This window comes from Belonocnema kinseyi, chromosome 7, assembly GCF_010883055.1.
Source record: "Belonocnema kinseyi isolate 2016_QV_RU_SX_M_011 chromosome 7, B_treatae_v1, whole genome shotgun sequence".
NCBI lineage: Eukaryota > Metazoa > Arthropoda > Insecta > Hymenoptera > Cynipidae > Belonocnema > Belonocnema kinseyi.
In genome coordinates this window covers 69,785,336-69,808,136 of record NC_046663.1, presented here as the reverse complement: position 1 = coordinate 69,808,136, position 22,801 = coordinate 69,785,336, and the positions used below count along the sequence as shown (strand labels likewise).

At 26.2% G+C, this 22,801-nt stretch overlaps 1 protein-coding gene across 1 annotated transcript in view; it reads left to right on the top strand.

The window, feature by feature from the left end:
• The window catches only part of LOC117177153 (serine/threonine-protein kinase ste20), a 74,340-nt gene that overhangs the window by 45,934 nt on the left and 5,605 nt on the right, over positions 1 to 22,801 (top strand). The window contains exons 4-5 of the mRNA XM_033367659.1: positions 7,324 to 7,870; positions 19,287 to 19,823. Of these exons, the coding sequence (XP_033223550.1) occupies positions 7,324 to 7,870; positions 19,287 to 19,823 (1,084 nt within the window). The remainder of the gene's footprint in view (positions 1 to 7,323; positions 7,871 to 19,286; positions 19,824 to 22,801) is intronic.

Here is a 22,801-nt window from a genome sequence, read left to right as displayed (position 1 = left end):
GAAAGAGGGAGCTCTTCTTAATATTTTGACACCAAAATCATGTCGATACACCTTACCGACTGCGAGTGAAGCCACCCACGCTTTAACTTGACAGACTGTAGTTTTATTATTTTGATAAATTTTGAAATATTTTTAGTTATTCAGGTTTTACTGATTTTTTATGAAACAAATAACTGGCTAAATCTATATGGAAACTGAAGAGTAACGCGTTTTTTCCCTATACCGATAAGAAACATCGAACCAGTAAAATAAAAATTGAGTTTTTAAACTTTTTAAATTTTTTTATCCATAATAATATTCTTAGGGAACTAGCTGGCATCTACATATATTTTAATCTTCCGAAAAATGGCAAAACAAAAATATTTAAATAAAAAGAAATTGTTTAAACAATTATTCTTTTTTTAGGTAAACTATACATTTACTTGAAAAAACATGCATTATTTAAACAATGTATGTTTGAATTATAAAATTAAAAATAAAATAATTTGGCGGCTTTCCTCAAAAACAAATATGTAAAGAATAGAAAAGCGTTAATAAATCGCAATAGTAGGTTATAAAATACAAATTTGATACTAACGGAATTATTTGTAACATGCCATCGTGTTTAAGTATTAAATATTAGATTTACAAGAATCTCGTTTTTTCTCATGTTAAATCAATGGGAAATTTCATGGTTTTTGCGCGACCTGTAATTTGGAGATTTTTATTAGTAATTTTGGGGGTGGGGGGGGTTAGAGCAGAGAAATTCTAAACAAAATTACACAAATTTAAAAAAGAATTGCCCTAGACTGCTATACGACAAGAAATGTTTTTGTCCTTTTGGAAATGTTATAAATACTTTCAATAAAGTGTGTTCTGGGTTTCTCAGCAACCGAAGAGGAGATCCAATTAATGTTAGCATTCAAGGTGTTTTACGTTTCTCGTTAAAATTCATGGAAGTGAATTCACTTGTAAGAAAATCGATAAGACTCTCAGTGCGTTTATTTTGAAGAGAGCTCTGAAAAAGCCGGTCAATCGACCGATCTATCGATTTATCGCTTCGATTTATGTTATTATTTTACTCGTCTAGGAAATAGCCCCCGAGTTTTACATCTTCCAGTCTTACAATCGCATTTCTGAACTCGACACTCCTCGTGAATTACATTAAAAAATATTAATTTAAAAAATTTTACAGTCTGGCGTTGTGGAAATCGTTGAAAACCTGGAAAAGTCCTTGAATTTGGTTAATGGTCCTAAAATTTTTATTTCCTTGAAGAAAAAATCCGCCATTTTTCATTTAATTTCTAATTTTTTGTTTTAAAATAGAACACACAACTTTTTAAGAATAGATTGCTCATTTTTTCACGGTGCAAAATGAAGAAAGTACAATCGAAAATATTTGAAAGTTCCTCATTTATTGCCGATTTTTTTCAACTCTAACAACAATTTAATGTGAGTTGAAAAAATCTATTTTGAATCAAATATTTTTTGCTGTTAATATATTGAAAGTAAGTTCAATTTCGCTTGTAATGAGCTTTTGTTGATTAGATTTAGCAGAATTTCGATAGAGTTATTCAACACTATTTGTACAGGGTGGTCTACGTCAGAGAAAACCTGGAATTCAGAGAAAAGTCAGGGGATTTTTTTGATCAGAGAAACTCAAGGATTTTGAAAAAAATCTTGCAAAAGTCAGGTAATTTCTATTTTAGTTTCTTTTCTGTTTATAATACATTATGTTTTAAAAATTGTACACGAATCAAATTCAAGTCGTTGAATATTAATGGTCAGATAACAGGTCAAAAAAGAGTTCGAGAATTTGGAAAACAAAATTTGCGCCACCTTGATATAATATTCTATTTAGTCATATATTTGCCACATATTTATATTTTGCTCAGTTGGTTCCGCCTGACGATTATATTTTTAGTTAAGAATTTTATTATTTGGTTGCAAATTCAACAAATTTGTTCAAAACTAATTTTTTTTCTCTTGAAATATCTAGTACTACATTAGTCGCTGAGAATTCATTTTTTGATAGAAAATTCAATTACTTACTTGGTTGAAGTTGAAAAGCACTTTATTAGAAACATAATTGTTTTTGTTGAAGATTCATCCTTTTAGTTGAAAATTAAGTTTTTTGAATTGAAAATTTAACTATAATATAAGTTTATCTTTCACAATTCTTGTTGGAGACTTGAATCAAAATTTATTTATTTTTTAAATTAACAATGTAACTGTTAAGTTGTTTCATAATTTTGGTTTATAATTCATCTCATTAGTTGAAAGTTTAAGTATATTTTTGAAAACTCACTTTTTGCTTAAAAATTTACTTTTCTAACTTACAATGTAATTGTTTCATTTTTGGCCGAAAATTGATATTTTTTAGTTAAAAATTCGGCTTTATTGGTATCCAACTAATTCCTTTGGTCGAAATTTCCTCTTTTGGTTAAAACTGCAACTGTTTGGCGGAAAGTGAACTTATTTCGTTGAAAATTTAATTATTTTGTTGCAAATTCAACTCTGATAAAAAATTGACTTTTTATTGTTTAGATTACTTTTTTTAATTTGAAATACCAACTATTATATTTTTCGTTAAAAGTTCATCTTTTTGTTGGAAGTTCAACAGTTTTTGCTTTTTGGTTTTAAATGCAGCTATTTGAATTTGAAATTTCGATCATATAGTTGAAAATTCTTCTTTGAAGGCTACAAATTCAACGATTTGATTAAAAAGTGAACTATTTTGTTGTAAATGTAATTATTTTGTTGAAAATTAAACTATTTTGTTCGAATGTTATCTTTGTTGGTGGAAAATATAACTGTTTTGTTCAAAATACCACCGTTTAGATATATAAATTAATATTTTATTGTAGAAAAGTCAAGGCACTTGACAGATTTCTTGGCGCATGCAGAAATTAGAACAAAATCGAAAAATAAAGACATCCCAAAAATTCGTTTCTTCATGGTGAAAAAAATTAATCTGGTTGCAGTGACCGTATTGTATGAAATAGAAACTATGCCAAGAGAGGACGGATGTTTTTGTAATAAAATTTTTGATTTAAATTTCTTTACCTCACAATTTCTATTTGCCAATTTGCACAAAAAATATAAAAGTTAAAGTATATGAATGTAACTGAAGCAACGGAAGCTAAAGGGCGCTAATTCATTGTTTTGACAAAATTGAGTATTCCTTAAAAATGATACTTTCTCGTTTTTTACACGTGTTTAAGTGGAAACATTCAACTTATTCTATTTTCTACAATTAAATTTAGTATTTAAATGTATTTAAATTATTTTAAATTTCAAAGAATTTAAGCTGAATAAATTAATTACACTAAATATCCAAGTTTTCTAAAAAAAATTCGATGGTCATCATCGAATTTTCAAGAGTATTTAATAATTAAAGATATGACAAGGCTATCATTACCAAAATTAAAAAATACAAGTATTATACTAGTCACGCAAATATATATTTCTTCTATTACATATTAAATATAATTTTTGTTCATAAAGCTATTATTTCAATAAGAAAGAACAATTCCTCTTTTTTCGAAGAAAAATTCCCCTATTTTTCCCTAGAATTTAACTGGTAATTCACTGTGAGCCCTGGAAATATAATTTTCTTTTGACTTTCCTTATTTCGTTGATATAACAAAAAGTTTCCAGTTTTTCCCAGATGTTAACTTTGATTGGAAAATAGTTAGTATTTTATTGAGTTCGAATAGAATAAGATTACAAAATATCAGTCACTGAAAACTTTAAGGTGAATAGTGCAAAACGGGAAGCAATTTTGTCTATTCTTAGCTGATTTTAATTATCATGTTTAAATATAATAGAATGACTCAAATTACTTCAATGAAGTCTCCCAGAAAAATCAAGACTGAAACAGATTGAAGGTCGCATTTTTCGACTTTTGACTTTGAAATAATCTTGCAATTGAGTTTGTACATTTTGTTAGATTCTATTTAGATCCAGACATATTAATTACTTTATCATAAACGATTAGTCTCTAATATTGCGTATCCTTCAAGTGAAATAGTGAAACTCGTTTCTCAACCGCAGATATTTGACATTATATATTTTTCTGGTATAATTTAATATACTTGCATCATTTCTCTCAGTGACCAAAATGTCAACTAGTTTTTTTATTAGAATAAAAAACTATAACGAGGCCTAATTCTAGGTTAGAAATAAAATCCTGATTACCTTTTAATTATCTGAAAAATCTGGATGGGTCGTGGAATTTTGAAGAAAAAAAACTACGTGTATTTTCGTAGTCACACCTTATTTTAAAGTTCTAATAATGATTCTGTTGTGCTTAACGGTGAATTTTAAATTTTTGAATTAATATACTAATTGATTTTTTACGGCAAAAAAATATGATTGTATTTTCGGAGTTAAAAACAAAATTTAATTTCAATAATAATATTAATGACAGAAGAATGTGCTGGAATTAAATCAAATGGGCTAGATTTTTTTTAATAGACCTAGAAAACCTGGAAAAGCCATGGAGTTTTGTTGTTCAGAGAAAGCAAGAAATTTGAGAAAAAGTCTCTATTCTCAAATCACTTTCTAGACTTTTTAAAGTTAAAGTTACTTTTTAAAATGAAAATATCACTTAGTCACTTCTCTTGCAGTAAGTGAACCCATTGGCAAGCCAATATTGAATGCAGATATATATCTATTTCTTATCTTAAATTCTTTGGAAATATTTTCAGGTATTTAAAATTATTTCTAGAAACTTTTAATAGATTTCAAGATATTGAAGGACTTTAAATAATTTTCAAAATGAATTATTTTTATTCAATAAGTGAAAAGTTTCTAAGTATTGTTGAATTAATTTCCAATTGTGTAAACAATTATGATTTGCCTAAACAATTTTTTAAGTCAATCGTGAACAGGTATTATTTTCTGGATAAATTATACATTTAACGAATATCAAGAATACTATTTTTTGTTTAACATATTTTCCTATTACTTAAGCTATTTCTACTTATATAATTTTTTTCCGCCAATTCGTGAAAAATTAGTATTTTCTGGAGTTAGCGACACAATTAACAAATATTGAGAGTAATATTTCTTGTTTAGAATACTTGGAAATTGTTTAAACAATTTTCATTTTCTTAAACAATTTTTTCATTCTCTCACTCGTAAAAACTTTTAATTTTCTGAAGTTAATGTGGCAAGTAATGAATGAATTAAGCCGTATTTTATTTGATCAACGAAATCGATCTGAAAAAATAATGTAGCTATAACTTAATTGAATAAATATATAAAAAATTAGGTTATAAGTTCTTAAATAACAAAGTGCTGAATAATAAGCGATATAGGGTAAAATGTGTTAAAAAACTAGCACCTTCTCCACTTTTCCTATAAAAAAGCGCAATTAAATGACTGTAGTGTAACTTTATTATGATTATAGAGTAACTTTTCAAGACTTACAGAGAAAAACCATTGTTTAAACAAGTGAAAATTGTTTGAACATTGATCAAATGTTTTTCACAGAAAATGTCATTCTTAGTATTCATGAACTGCATTATTGATTTCAGAAAGTAGTAACTTTTCAAGATTTACAGGGTAAAAAATTGTTTCAACAAATGAAAATTGTATAAATAATTGCTAAATATTGTTTAAAAGATGTATTACTTTTAACGTCCCTTAGTTGTGTCATTAATTACAAAAATAATAATTCTTTACGATTAACAGGAGAGAAATTTTTCAAACAAATAAACATTGTTTACATAATTACCAAATATCTTGAACCAGAAATATTATTCTTGAAATTCATCAACTGCATCGTTTATCCCAAAAATAATAACTCGTCATGATTTACAGTTGACTCAAAAAATTGTTTTAACAAATATTAGTTGTGTAAAAAATTAAAAATTAGTTATAAAATACCGAATAATAGCGTATTTAGTATGAATTTCACATCAAACTGATTTGAATTTTTTTGCTGTATTTTCCGGTTTTCTTTCGAAAGCCAAAAATCGGAAATCGAATTGTTACAGCTATAAATTTGGACCACCCTAAGGGCTCACCCATAAACTACGTTACCAATTTTGTGATATTTTTACCCCCTTCCTTCCTACAACCGTAACTCCCCCCCCCCCCTTTTTGAAAGTAACGGAGCTGTTGGTTATACACGGATCCTAACGTTTATTCTGCATTTTTTCGCGTTTCTAATTAGTTGTTCCATAGTGAGTAAAATTTAAAAAAAAAACGGTTAAATTTTCAACTGAAACAGATGACTCAACTACATAGTTGAATTTTAAACCTGCAAAGATGCATTTTCGCCAAGAATGTAATTCTTAATCAAGGGGATGAATTTTTAGTTTGGAAAATTAATTTACAACAAAAAAAAACCCTGATTTTCAACAGGTTATATTCAACTAAAAAACACGAATTTTTATTCAAATAGTTGAATCCTCAAGCAACAATGACGATTTTTAAAAAAAAAAGTTAAAAGTTACTGTTAAAAAAGACTTTTCCACCAAGTAATTAATGTTTCAAAAAAAATTTTTTTTAGAAAATAGTTGCATTTTCAAGTAAAAAATATCATTTTTCCACTAAAAAATATAAATTTTCAACAAGAAATTTTTTTCACACTTAAATTGAATAAAAGAAGACGAACTTTTAACAAAATAATTGAATCCACAGCCAAAAAGATGAATTTTCAAAAAAGGAAATTAATTTTCTACCCAAAATGGCGAATTTTCAATAAAATAGATTTATTTTCTACAGAACAATTAAATTTTCATTTATAGATTCATTTATAAATCAATTTTTAATTATAAATATAAAAAATATTTAGATGATTTTTAACAATGTATGTAGTTCAGCTGTCAAGAAAAGAATTTTCAACGAAATAGTTAAATTTTCCACCAATGAGATGCGCCTTCAACCGAAAAGATATATTTTCAAGAAAGTAGTACAACTTTCAACCAAATAGTTGAATTTTTGATTAAAAAAATGAGTTTTTAACCATGTATTTGCATTCTCAACGCAATAATTAAATTTGCAGTCAAATTATTTGAAAACATGATAAAACGCAGATCTTTTTTAAATAGGGTAAAGAGGGCTTACAATGTATCATCAAGAACCGTACTAAACATGATCTCAGTTTGTCACGTTATTTCCACTGGAGCCCCCCCCCCCCCCGAGCAGCCCATCACCTTTTAACAACCGTAGTTTTTGGCGTGACCCTTTCCCCCCCTCAAATTGGTAACGTTGTTTATGAACGATCCCTAATAACTAATTTATAAAGAAACTAAGTAAAAAAATTATTTCAAAATATTGAGTATAGGAGTGTTAGAATTAGCTAGTTATTGTTAAAAATGGTTGTTGCAGATTTATGGGAGTTTGTGTTCACGAAGGACAACTACACGCCCTTACAGAATACATAAACGGTGGAAGTTTGGAGCAGCTGATAATGGCAAAACACATACCACTCTCCCATTTAATCAGGATGAGCCTGGCAAGGGATGTCGCTCGAGGGATGGCCTATCTACATAGTCGTGGGATCTTTCACCGAGATCTTACTTCCAAGAACGTGCTTATAAAAAAAGACGAATGTTCCGGTGAACTGAGTGCCGTCGTTGGAGATTTTGGATTGGCAGCCAAAATCCCAGACCCAAGTTCAGGTTATCGACTTAGCACGGTTGGAAGTCCTTACTGGATGTCTCCTGAGTGTCTAAAGGGTCAATGGTACGACCATAGATCCGATATCTTCTCCTTTGGCATCGTCGTTTGCGAATTAATCGGCCGAGTGCCTGCTGACCCCGATGTTCTACCGCGCTCAGATAATTTCGGACTCGATTATCTAGCAGTTGCGGAGATTTGTGCAGCTGCTGATCCACCATCTGCCTTTTTACAACTTGCCTTCCACTGTTGCACGGTAAGAAAATATTTTTAAACATAATGCAAAAACAACAGCACAGATCTAAAGCGAGATATTTGAATTGCGGATTAATTTTTCGTCGCAGGAACCAGAATCTGTCCCATTTTTTACATAATCCCCTTTTACCCTATTTCCCCGCTTCCCTTTTTAAATTTCAAAAATAACAAAAAATTCTCTAAAATAGGAGAGGCTTCAAATACCTAATATTTCTAGTACAGATATTACATTTTCAAGAATATGGATGAATTTTTAACCGAATAGTTGAATTTTATACCGAAAAGTTGAATTTTTAACCAAGAAGATTATTTTTCTACCGAAAAATACGAAATTTCAATCGAAGAGATGAATTTTCAACTATAAAAGTGAATTTGTAAGAAAATAGCTCAACTTTTAGCCAAGTACGGTAAAATGACCATTGCTGGGACAGTTAGGAAAAGATAACCCACATAAACACAATTTTAAAATGGGGATTTAGAATCTTTGGTATAAAAACCGTTATAATAAGTGGCTAAGACATTATTTGATCGATTAGGACAAAAAGTAAATTAGTAGTTTTATAGTAAATTAATATAAATGTATATTTTTAAAGCTAGTCAGATAGGTTTATCAAAATAAAATGGCACAATGTACCTATAATTTATTACAGAATACATGAAAAAGCAAGAATGGATTGCGATTACCGTTTAATTATTTATTCTAAAAAAGTTGTTTAAAGTATTTGATTGAAACCTCAAATTCTAACCTCAAATTTTACCAACTGTTTAGGTAAGTAATTTAATAATAACTCATCAATTAAATTTTTTAATAAAATTAGTTAATATGTATTAAAATTTAATATTATAGACTAATATTATCGATTTACTTGCAAATTAAACTATTTGGTAGTACATTTTGAATTAGAATTCATCTCAATTCAAGTTAATACATAAATTGAAAAATGTTAGGAAACAATTTAAATTATTTTTTGCATACAAATTTTATTATTTGGTTAAAAATTTTATTGACTGAACAATCTGTTTTGATTAATATTTCAACTATTTTGTTGAAAGATCGTCTTTTGGTTTGAAAATTTTTCATTTTAATTATAAATTACATTTTTCTTTGAGTAAAATGTAACTATTTTGTTAAAAATGATATTATTTAGGTAGAAAATTCTTTAATTTGGATAAAATATTTTTCTTTTTTTAATCAAAAATCTTTTTTATTTAAAAAATCGTGTCATTCTTTATTTATAATAAAAACATTTATCGTTTAAAATATCAACTCTCTTATATTTTTTTGTTAAGAATCAATCTTTTTTGGTAGAAACTTAGTCTTTTTTATTTAAAAATTCAAAAATTTGTTAGAAAATTGAAGAACTAAGTTAACCAAAAAAGTTAAATTCTGATAAAAAATATAATAGTTCATATTTAAACCAAACAAGATTTTAATTGCATATTGAAAACAGACGAATTAATTTTTAAAAACACACACACAAATTTCCAATCAAATTACTGAAGTCTCAACTTAGAAAGATTCATTTTCAACCACAGTTGCATTTTCGCTCAAGAAAGATTAAATTTATAATTAAAAAGATACGTTTTCGAACCAAAAAGACGAATTTTCAAGAAAATAGTTCAAATGTTAATCAAAAAACCATTTTCAGTCAAAAAATTTTAAAAACATTTTAACCAAACTGTTAGATTTTCAAGTAAAAAATATCAGTTTTCTTCAAAACAGTTATATTTTTAATTTGAAAATATAAATTTTCAACAGAAAAGTTAATTTACTTAATTGATCTTAAAAAGTAAATCTTGAACTTTAATGCATACTTACTAATTTTTGATGAAAAAATAAATTTCTCTAACACACGCACGAAGAGTTCGATTTTCGAGGCATGTATTGTGTGCGGGAAGTGACCAATTCCGAAACCGTGGTAAAAAGCAGTTAAAAAAAGACTTTTTCTAGCTGCTGCGCTTGCGCTCTTTGAGTAAGATTACATTTCTTGCTGTTGCGCTTGCGCATTTCGAGTCACAATTACTTTCCAGAACTGTCGGAATCATAACTTTACTTCATTATGATTTGACGCTTGAGAGACTGATTGTAAGTTGTGAATAGTCATTGGACTTACTCGCAGTGATAAGTTAAAATAAATGACTGATAAATAACCGATAAATAACCGATAAACTACCGATAAATTACCGAAAATTTTGGATATCTAAAATTATCGGTAATTTGCCCATTGTTCGTAAATTTCTGAAAATTTTGAAAATTTAGCCAATTTTTCATAAATTTTCAGAAATTTACTATATTACATTACTTACTTAAGCAGTTGGGAAACTTTGAGGTTAGAATTGGAGGTTTCAATAAACTACTTTGAACAATTTTTTAGAATAAATAATCAATAAATGGCAAGGTTATGTCTTATAAAAAATATTTTTAATATACCACTAAAATAATACTGCGACATTTAATTAAAAGCACGGCGAAAGTGACCGTCTCACTAATGGAAACCCAATTTCGCAACTCACGTTCAAAAGTACGAATCTGAGAGTCAGCGACAGCTCGTTCCGGTTTAGGCAACTTTGCCCAAAATTTGTCCAAATGCGGAACATTAAAATATTCATAAGTAATCGAATAAAATCGCTAATAAAGTTATGAATTTTATTCTTAAACGTATTAAAAATGTGCAAAAACATTACTTTTTCTTTTAGTGGACGAAATTTCAATAATACAATGCTGTAAAAGTTATGCGGAAAGTTTTGAAATTACAAAAAATGGCAAATTTGGTAGCAGTTCATTCACACATTTTGAGGAATATTTTTGATTATTTTTTACTAAATGTATAACTTGTCAGGACAAAAATAAATAGTGATAAAAAATTTAAAAGAACTCAAAAAATAATAGAATATCCCAGCAATGGTCGGTTTACCTTACTTGAACTTTCAACCACAAACAAAGCAGATTAAGTTTCAGCAAAATTGTTAAATTTTTAACCAAAAAAGATTTCTCAGTCCAGAAAGAAAAAAAATGAAACCAAATTGTTGAATTTTCTACGAAACGCCTTAATTCTCAATCCAAAATTAAGGATTTGAAAAAAACTTGTAGTCAAATAGTTGAATTTTCTACCAAAATAGTTAAATTTTCAACCAAAAAATACGAATTTTAAACAAAACCGTTCAAAAAAATTATGTAACTGGAATAGGGGTATTTTACATATAAAGAAACTTTCATTATACAAATAATATGTAATATTCAGTTACGTAACCTTAAAGCGAATAACCAATTTATGTTACTAAATCGAGAAAACTTAAAATTTAATCTTTATATTATTTAATTTTGTAAAAAAATTAATCAGCTCATATGTTATTAATCAGTTTATAATATAAAAATAATTTTTTTCAAGGTATCATTCAAATATTTTTTATTCTGCATTTTTCAGAAAATTTGAGTTATTTATAACGTTTTAAACTATTTCAGGAAAAATAAAAATATATTCGCACATAATTTCGAATTCAGAAATCAGATGCTCATTTAAAATCGCAAAACTTTACAAAAATAATGTAACTGGAATGGAAGTATTTTAAACATCCACAAACTTTTATTATACAAATTATGACCAATATTAAATTATATAAACTTGAAATAAATAATAAATTTATCTTACTTAATTTAAAAAAATTACAATTCAGTCTTTAGGTTATTTAATATTGTAAAAAATCAGGTAATAATTAATTAATGTATTCATAACGTAAAAAGCATTAAACGAGCATGTTCATTGATACATTGAAATCCTTTGTATTCTACTTTTTTTTAAAGTTTACTTTTATTTCTAAAAATTGGAATTATTAGTAACCTTTTATACTAATTTCAGACAAAATTAAAACACATTAAAATATAAACCTAAAATTTGAATGCAGATACCAATTTCACATAAGAATTATTTGAAAAATTATGTCATTCAAATAGGCATGTTTTAATATAAATAAACTTTTATTATGCAAATTATATCCAGTATTCAATAATATAACCTTCGAATAAATAATCAATTTGCATAACCTAATTTTTAGAAACTAAATTTTTATTTTTATTTAATTTAATATTTTGAAAAAATTATTCAGATAAGAATTAATTAGTTATTTCACAATATGAGAAGTATTTAACTATAACTTTCACTGAAGCATTCAAATAATTTTTACGTCATATCTTTTTTCAAATTTGAACTTTCATTTCGTAAAATTTGATGTATTAATATTATTTTAAACTAAGGTGAGAAATCATAAGTTTTAATAAAACCAATTAAAAGTTAATCAGTTCAAAACATAAAAAGCATTAAAAAATCATTTGCATTGAATCATTCTAATAATTTTTACATTATCTTTTCTTGAAATCTGAAACTGCATATCTCTATGTTTAATTTATTAATAATCGATCAAGCGAATTTCGAAAAAATTGAAATTATTTTGTTATAATTTTTAAAATTGAATTTAGATACTCATTTCACTTCACAAGCATGTATGTATTTCAATATTGTTATCAAAATTAATCAGCTAACAATTAATTGAATAGTTCACAACATAAAAAGCCTCAAGTAATTATTTTCATTAAAAAAATCAAATTATTTTTAATTTTATATATTTAACAAAAATTTTATTTTCATTTCTGAATATCTTTATTTCTTTTGAAATAATTTTATAGAATTTAAGTTTTAACAGAACTATTTAATAAATATTCAATTATTTCAAAACAAAAAAAGCATTAAACCCTTATTTTCATTGAAACATTTAAATAATGTTCACTTTTAATATTTTCTAAATTTCAACATGTCTTTTTTAACTTTAATACATTTTAAGCTTTTAACTAATTCTAGAAAATATAAATTTTAGCAGAATCTATTAATAATTAATTAATTAATTAATTAATGAGTAACGAACATAAGAATCATTTATTAATTATTTTTATTAAAATATGTCTGTACATATAATTTTGAAAATTGAATTCAGATTAAAAAAGAACATTGAAAATTTTATTATAGAAGTAATAGCCAATATTTAATTGCATAACCTTAATGCAAATAATGAATAGTATTAATAATCTTTAAAAATAATTCTATAAAAACTTAAAACATATTGACATATAACATTCAAAACAGTCAAAGTATTTTTTAAATTATGAAATTGAAATATGGAAATTTTAAATTTAGATCAACTTTTATTACACAAATCATATACCATATTTAATAACAAATCCTCAAAGCAAATAATAAATTTATTTTCTTAGTTAATTAATATTAAACTTTAATTTTGATGTAATTTAATATTGTGAAAAAATTTAATCAGCTAATAATAATGAAGCAATCAATAACCTAAAAAGCATTAAATAAATTATTTTCATTGAATTATTCAAAGAATTTTTATTTTACATGTATTTTTTTCTTAATTTGCACTTTCCTTTCTGTTACTTAGGTTTAGTAATCAACTAATAACTAATTAATCAGTTTACAAGATAAAAAGTCATCAGAGAATTATTTTCATTGCAAAATATAAATGATTCTTATTTGATACTTTACTTGATACTCAAAATTGCATTTCTAAAAAATTGCATTTATTGTTTTAGATCACCTTTTAAACTAATTCCAGGAAAAATTGAAATATATTTACAAGTAATTTTGAAAAATGACTTCAAGTAGTCACACATTTTAGGTGCATTAAAGGAGTTACAATCAAACTAAAAAATACTGTACTTTATAATATAGCACTATAGCGGCGTTGTATCGGAGTTCAAATAAATCCAATAGATAGCGCTCCGATCAGGCAGGCCTGTCTTTGCATTGTTATGTATAGCAAAAATTCTAAAATTCATTAAAAACTTGATACTTTTTATAAATATGAAAGGAAGAACAAAGTTTTCAGTAACAATAAGACTTGTAACAAAAAATTGTAATTTAATATTAAGAAAATTGAATAGAAAGATGAGTATTTAAAAAAAAGTTTGAATTGTATTCATATTTTTCTTTTGTTTATTTTTCTGATATAATTAATTAATTTTATGAACAAATGTAACTATTGCAAATTTTAAACATTGATAATATTACTTTACTAATAATAATAGTAATAATAATATTCAAATATTAACAATAAGCCTTATAAGTTACTTTTTCATTTTAATTCATCTATACATTTCCATTTTCTAAAAAATATATATCTATTTATAATTTATTTATAACCAGGGTGGCGACTTTAACCGAAAACTGGGAAAACGGGAAAACCCGGAATTGAGTTAAAAACCCGGGAATTTACTTCTGATGGTAGCAAAACTAAATTTCTCGTTATTTTAGTAATTTTTGTCAATTTAGAAAAGTATTTTTTACTTTATCTACGGTTAAAGGGAATATAAGTGAAAGTAATTATCGTTTTTATTTTATAAAAAGGAGTTGGAAAAGAAATAAAATTTCCCTTGGGACAAGAAATTTTTTACATGGAACGGAAATTTTTTAGAAGAATTTGCAGTGGGATTTAGAAAATCCCTGTTCCAAGTCAAAATTCGTCACAATTTGAAAGTTCCTTTTTCGAAATTAAAAAAAAGAGGGTGCTTCAAGTAATTTTTAGAGTAGAAGTCGTATTTCGAAAAGTAAATATTTCTAAATTATAATATAATTTTTTTGAACATTTTCCATTAAGAATTTATCTTTTTTTCTTGAAAATACACCTACTTTCGGTTGATATCTGAACACCTTTGTTGAAAATTAATTTTATTGTTGGAAGATTCATCATATTAAATGAAAATTCGTATCGTTTTAAAAATATAACTAGTTTCTTTAAAATCATTTTTGAACTGAAAAAATAACTATTTCAGTAGAAAACAACTATTTTGGGTGAAAAATTAACCTTTTCTAGTTCAAAGTTCAACAATTTGGATGTAAATTAGTCTTTCTGCTTTGAAAATTCATTTATTTCGTTGAAAATTCACGTATGTTGTTGAAAAATCAACTTTTTGGTAGAAAATCAGTTTTTTTTAAAGCCAGGAGCTACACATTTTAATCCTATGGTTTCGTACTAATAATTTTTAAAAACTTTTAACACAATAAAAAATTTACTCGGCTACAAGTTCTTATCGTTTAAATGGTCAATTTTACACATTTTTCTCATAGAAATCACTTTTAATAGAATATTTACCGTTTTTGGACTCTCTTTTTTTTTGAATTTCGGAAGAAGGAACTTTTAAATTGTGACGAATTTTGACTTGCAACAACGATTTTTGAATTCTTTTCTTTTAAATCCCAGTTTCTATTTTTTTTTTAATTTCCGTTCCATATAGAAAATTCCTTGTACGAAGAGAAATTTTATTTTTTTACCAACTCCCTTTTATAAAATAAAAACGATAATTATTTTCACTTAAATGCTCTGCAACTGTAGATAAAGTAAAAATTAATTTAATTCCCGGTAATTTTCCTTTTTTTTCCAGGCCTTTCCCGGTTTCCTGATCAAGTCTCCACCTTGATTATAAATAAATTACGTGTAAATATATATTTTAAAAGAGCCGAAATTTCTAGACGAATTAATAAAAAAGTATATTATAGGCAGAATTATTAATGTTTAAATATTATTATTACTATTATTACAAGTTAAGTAATATTATCAATCAATGTTGGGAATTTGCAACAAATACAATTGTTTATGAAATTAATTAATTACATTAGCAAAATAAACAATAGAAAAATATGAATACAATTCAAACTGTTTTCAAACCGTTATATTCAATTTTTCTAATATTAAATTACATGTTTTCATGATTTTATTGAATTACTAATTACAGCTGCTCTTATTGTTACTGACAACTTTGTTCTTCCTTCAATATTCATAAAAAGTATCAAGTTTTTAATGCATTTTAGTACTTTTAATGAAAAAGTTCATTTTCAACCATACAATTGAATTTTTACCAAAAAGATGAATCTTCTATCAAAGAGATGAATTTTCAACTAAAATGATTAATCATGAAGCCAACAAAATAATGTTTAACAAACCAACTTAACTTTTAATCAAATAATTGAATTTTTACCAAGAAATATGAATTTTCAACAAAACAGTTGATATTTCAACTAAACAATAAGAATTTTCAACAAACTGGGTATATTTTCAGCCAAAAAGATGTATGTTCAACTAAAATTTAAAATCTTCAACAACAATAAAATAAGAATTGTGTATAAAGTAGTTCAAATTCTAAACAAGCATTTGAAAAGATTTTAATTTTAAACTAGAAACAGTAACATTCATCCAAAACAGACGAAGTTTTAATCAAATAAGTCGAATCCTTATCCAAAAGAAAATACTTTTTACTAAAAAAAAGATGAAATTGATACTAAAACAGATGAATCAAATATAAACCGAAAATAGTTCAATAGTTAAATTTTTAATCCAAAAGATTAATTTTTCAGAATCCAGTTGAACTTTTAACAAAAAAGTTAATTTTCAACCAAGAAAGATTAATTTTCCATTAAATAGTTGAATTTTTGACCAAAAAAAGACTAATTTAACACAATTTTTAACATATTAATTAAATATTGAATGAAAATAGTTGAATTTTTAAGCAAATAGCTGTGTTTACAAGCTACCCAAAAATACGAATTTTCAACAAAATAATTGAATTTTCAGCTTATGAAGAATGCATTTTTAAGCAAGAAACGAACAGTTTATAATTTTCAAATAAAAATGTTAATATTCAATTTAAAAAAAAAAACAATTTAAAAAAGAATAGTTATGTTTTCAAACTGTGAGATGAATTTTCAACCAAATATTTCAATTTCTAGCCAAAAAGTTTAATTTTCTACCAAAAATAACAAATGTTTAACAAAGTACATTAATTTTCAAAAATATGTTTTTGACTTTAAAAAAAAAGACAAAGTGTACTTTCTATCAAAACATGTATGTTTGGCATTGTTAACGCAGTTGGAATTTTTAACCGAAAATATGAAATTTCAACAAACAAGATCATTTTTAATAAAGTACTTTTATCTTCTACCTAATTTGTGAATTTCCTAATAAAAAATAGGTATTTTCTACAAAGCATTTCAAATTTCGATCCAAAAATATGAATTTTTAACAAAAAGATAAATTTTCTAAATTTGACGTAAAAGATGATTTTTAACTGAAGATTAATTTTCTAAAAATGATACAGTTAAATTTTTAGTCAGCAAATTGAATTTTCAGTAAAAAAAACTGAATTTATAACAAAATGGTTTAATTTTCAACCAAATAAAATCATTTTTAACAAAGAGAGATGAATTTCGCACAAAAAATATAAAAGCAGCCTTTTCAATCAAAATTAGTTGAATTTTCTTATTCGGATTTTTTGATTCAGTGGGAATTTAAGTGAAAAATTAGAAAAAAGGTAAAGAGTATACGTTTCTTTAAAACAGTGAAAAGAAGAATTCTTTGAGAAATGGTGGAAAAGATAAATGGAAGATAAAATGTGTCAAAATTCACTTTCTTGGATAAAAATGCAAGTATTTGTTTGAAAAATTAAATTTCTGGGTGAAAGTTCAACTTAAAATAAAAACAGTTTCCATTTTTTTTTTAAATTTATTTGATTTAGAACAAATTTCATCTTTCTTGGATAAAACTGCACCCGTTACGAACCTATGGTTAGAAACGGGTACATGGGGGGGGGGGCGCTAGTTAAAGTAACATTACTAGAATGTATGGAATTTTTTTCTAAAAGTACATTATGGAAACGCTATTAGTACGTTTCCAGAAATTTTGAATTTTATTAAAAATTCGTTTTTTTTTGGTATTAAATTAATCTTTTTGTTTAAAAATTCTTCTTTTTTAGTTGAAAATTCGACTTTTTGTTGAGAATTCTTGAAGTTTGTTAAAAATTCGTTTTTTTTACGCTAGAAAATTAATCTTTTTGTTTAAAAATTTTTCTTCTTTTCAGAAACACAACAACTAGGTTTTAAAGTTCAACTACTTTCTTAAAAATTAAAAAAATTATTTTTTAACAATTAATTTTTTTGATAGAGAATTCTTGAATTTTGTTCAAAATTCGTTTTTTTAGTAGTAAATTAATAAACTTTTCAGTAGTAGTTTAAAAATTTATATTTTTAGTCGAAACTTCAACTTTTTGGTTGAGAACTCTTGAATTTCATTAAAAATGCGTCTTATTTGGTACAAAATTAATCTTTTTGTTAAAAAAATTATCTTTTTTATTTGAAAATTGAACTTTTGTGTTAAAAATTTTAGAATTTTATTGAAGATTCGTTTTGTTTAGTAGTAAATTAATATTTTTGTCAAAAATTTATGTTTTTAATTGAAACTTCAACCCTTTGGTTGAGAACTGTTGAATTTTATTTAAAATTCGTCTTTTTTGGTAGTAAATTAACCTTTTTGTTTAAAAATTCAACTTTTTGTTGAGAATTCTTGATTTTTTTATTTTCTTTTTTCGGCAGAAAATGATTCTTTATTTTTAAAAATTCATCTGTTTGGTTAAAAATTTAAGAACTAGGTTTTTCAAGTTTAACTACTTTTATAATAATGCATTCTTTCGTTGGCGATTTCAAATTTTAGTTAAAAATTCATCTTTTTGATTGGAGATTGAACTGTTCTGTTGAATTTTTTTTCTGTTGAAAAATGACTTTGTTAACTGAGAATTTACCTAATCTATTTTTGGTCGAAAATTGCTATTTTTTTAGTAAAAATTCAATTTTTTGTTAAAATTGAACTATTTTGCTAAAAATTAATTTTTTGGTTGAATAAATTAGTTTAGTTTAATTTAAAATTCAACTTTTGGATTGAGAGTTTTTGTATCTTGTTGGAAATTTGACTTTTTGTACAGAAAATGTTGTGTAGAAAATTCGTTTTTTTATAACTTAAAATTGGCGCTATAGTAGAGCTCCACTCTATTATTTTTAATTAAAAATTTAACTATTATTTTTAGTTAAAAATGTACCTTTCTTAATTTAAAAATTCAATAAACCCGGATGAACTCTCACATAAAATTTAATTAGGCACATTTCAAAACGTACTTCTGTGGGGAGGGGGTATAACCAAATGAACTGTTATCAAAGAGGGGGGGATAAAAAATGACCTAAAATTGGTAACATAGTTTATGGATGGTCCCTATAATGGCATATAATTTATATAATTTATGGCCTATAATCCGTTACATAATTTAAGGCCCCTAACTCAATTTATGAACGGCCTCTTACCAAAGAAGTTTATATGATGACTGTTTCTATTCTCGTCTTCTCTTTGGCGGCTATCATCAATTATTAATTAATTCAGTTAGCTTTCAAGTAGAGGAACAATTTTTTTTCATAATCTACATAATAAATTGCGAAGAGGACACTGTCGTTGTAATGTTCACGAGATACCCAAATTGAACTACTGATACCCGCTGTGAGACCTGTGATCAGTTTTCAAATCTTCTATTTTTGCAGTACGAGCCAAAGTCGAGGCCCACGTTTCCTGAGATCGGTTCAATTCTCGACAATATTATCGGCAACTACGAGGAGGAGAGCAAAGGCAATTTAGGAAAGCGACAATCAGTGGATCCAACGTTGATGTCAAGTGTGGAAGAAATTGTGAGAGCTGGTCGATCAGCGAAACGGAGAACGGCGAGACTGAGAAGTCTCTCGGCTGATGCGAGAGGGTGTGCTAATGCATCACCTTCTGATAAGGCAAGGTGCCATTCTGCCAGGCGAGTTGCGGAACTCGCCAGCCGAAGAGATCCTCATTACAGGCCCATGACAGCGAATCCATTCCACGCTCTAGGCGGTGTTAAGAAAATCCTCGGGGATCTCTTTTCAAGTTGTCTCGAGCTTCCAAGTTTGGAAGACGTCAGGGCGAGCGTCACCGACGGCGTGAGCTCGAAATTCAAACTAGCTCAGAACGACAGCATCGCGAAGATTTTAGAGAGGAAGAAGCCTAGTTCGGAACCGAGTAGTCCAACTGCCAGAAAGAAGTGGGAGAAAAAGGTAATTTGGATTTGGACTGAAGATTTTTTTTTACACTTTTTCTTTAATGATGCAACTATTTTTCTAGAGCAGGGTGTCCAGCGACCTTGAAAACCTATAATTCCCCTTGAATTTTCAGGCTTGCCGCGGGACCGGGAAATGACAGTGAATTTAGTTTTTTCACTAGGAATTTTACAAATCTGTCCAACTGTGATTTCAATCGTTTTTTAAATTAATTAGTTAAATTGTTATCTTTTTCAATTATGTTATCATTCAGTTTAGGATGCGTATTTCGAAAATCTTTCACTTTAACAAATTTTTCATTTTATATATATTTTTTTTAATCGTGCATTTCAATTTAAAGAATGGCAAAATTTAAAGACATGAGGAATTAAAAATTGGAAGCGTTTGAAATCGAATATTCTGGAAAAACATCATTTTTAGTTGATCAACTGTGAATATAAATTAATAATGATTTTTTAAATTGCACTGTACTTTAAGATTTGAAAAGTGAATAATAATTGGTTTCACAAGACGATTCGAAATCAGTTCACAATTTTAGAATTTCCAGTTTCTAAAATTTTTAAAATAACTTCAAAATAATATATTTATAATCAAAGACTTTTATTAAATTAAATATACTATTTCAGTCTAAAATATTCCATTTTTAAAGCATTCAATTTGAAATTTTTTAATTAAGAAAAAGAATAATTAATTAATATTTAGAAATGTCTGACTTTTCATTTAAAACCAGTAATTATAGATTAAATAGTGAAAACTAAACATTGAACGTTACAATTTTAATTGTTCTATTAAAACAAATTTAATTTTTAAGTAAAATTATCGAATTTTGATGTATAAATAATAATTGAACACCTGTTATTCTCAGAAAAAATTCGAGTAAGTTGAAGAAATATTTAGAAGTTTTAAAAAATTAAAAATTATTAAAAAATTCGAAATGATTTCAAATAATTTGAAAGAAGATTCTACATGTATCGACAAAATCCGGCTATTCGCACACAAATTTCGGTGACAATAGTCCTCGGCTTAATTTACCATGAAACCAAATGTAGATTTTGGCAGATGCAAAACAAAAAGTTTAGAAGCTTTTTAAGAATTTTGAAAGGCTTCAGAAGAATAAAAAAATTCTTATAGGAAAATTGAAAATGATTTTTTATTTCAAAAAATTAATTTGAAGGGAATATTTAAAAAGATTGAGCAAGATTTACAAAATTATTAAAAATTAATTTGCAGGATTTTAAGAAATAACATGAAAATGTTCCAAGATTTTGAACTAAAATTTTGAAGCATTTTAAGGATTTTCAAATTACTTAAAATAAGAATAACTTTTAATTTAAGAAGTGTTCAGTTTATAAAAAAATGTAATCGTTCTATTTTTAATGTTTCCAACAGAAAATGCTTAAAATAATATAACGTTGAAAATTTGTTAATGCATTGATTGATTCTTCAATTTAGAGCATTGAAAATTATAACGTGGGTTTATATTTTTGGAAATGAAACTGTATCTTTGAATTCTATAAATTATATTTTTAATTTGGCAGTTTAATTGCATTTAATTTAAAATTGTTCAGTTGAAAAGTGTTAGTAGCTTACATTTACACGTGTAAATTATTGAGCATTTGAATACAAATTTTTTTAGTAAAACAACTTGTAAACTTCAGTTTTAAAAGTTTAAAATTCAAAAGTTCCACTTTGAGTGCTTAAATTTGTAGCTGCGTTTTTATCACTTTAAATAGAAAATTTTCTGGCTTTAGAGTTCGGTTTTTTTAATAGGGTTGTTTCCAAAGTCAGATATCATTTTTCCAATAAATCGATCTTATTGTATATAAAATTCTAATTTTAAAAACGCCCATAAAATATTTTTCACACATTGTTTACTATTTTTAATTTAATTTTGAAATATGAATTTTCTATGACGATGTCGATTGGAGGGCTCCTTTGACGTCAAAAGGGTTGGATTTTCCACCAATCACAGCATATGTGTCAGTGATTCTCAAATATTTTTTTTTGTGCCGATGTTTCGGTTATGTGCACTGCGAAAATAGAAGTCGCAAAATATTGTTTAATACACATTATAAACATTGAAAAAACATTTAAAACAAAAAATGTTGTATAAAGAATTCGTTAAAAAGTAGGTACTTAAATTAAGTCATGTTTACTGAACAATTCGTAAATATTTACGATTTTGAAATGTGTTAATAATTGTACTTATTGTTTTTCTTCAATTTACTACTAACTCTTAATCAAAATATTACAACAGGAGAACTTTTGTTGTCACATAAACCTTAAGGGTAAATAGTAGTTTCTGACGCAATCGAAATTTGACCTTGTAATGTTTTTGTCCGTCTTTTTTTTCTTAAACTAAATAAGTTTGTATGTCAAAATTTTGGGAGAAGGAAGAAAATATATGAGCCGATATCGGTTGGGTCCCTTGGGGTATTTATTTTGTAAGAAAAAGCGGTACTTATAAGTTTTCCGTGACTGTCTTGTGGCAGACGAAGCAATGGAAATGTTTGGAGTTGGAAAAAGCCTCCAGCGCCGCCACCTTCCTTTTGCGAAAAAGTCTCAACTTGTTAGATAGTTCAACTCAGATCAACATCTGTGAATACTTAGTCGATAACATGGCTTCATTGAAAAATTATTTACTAATAGAATTTTTATTTTTCACCGAAATCGGCAAAAAAGTTCAAATTATTCGTTTCAAAGAACATTATTTTTCAATCAGTTAGAAAATGCGTGGAAAGTGTCGCCATCTATACCACTTAATTCGTGTTCGTTGGGAATTTACCTTTTTACGATTGAAAATTGAAGTAATTGCTAAAACTTTGTGTTAAAAATTAATGTTGTTAATTAATATATCTTTCATTAGAAAATTGAACTATTTTTCTGAAAATTCTAGTTTTTGTTGTTATGAATTAGATTTTTGACGGGAAATTAAATTATTCTATTTTTGGTTGAAATTTCATCTTTTTTTGATG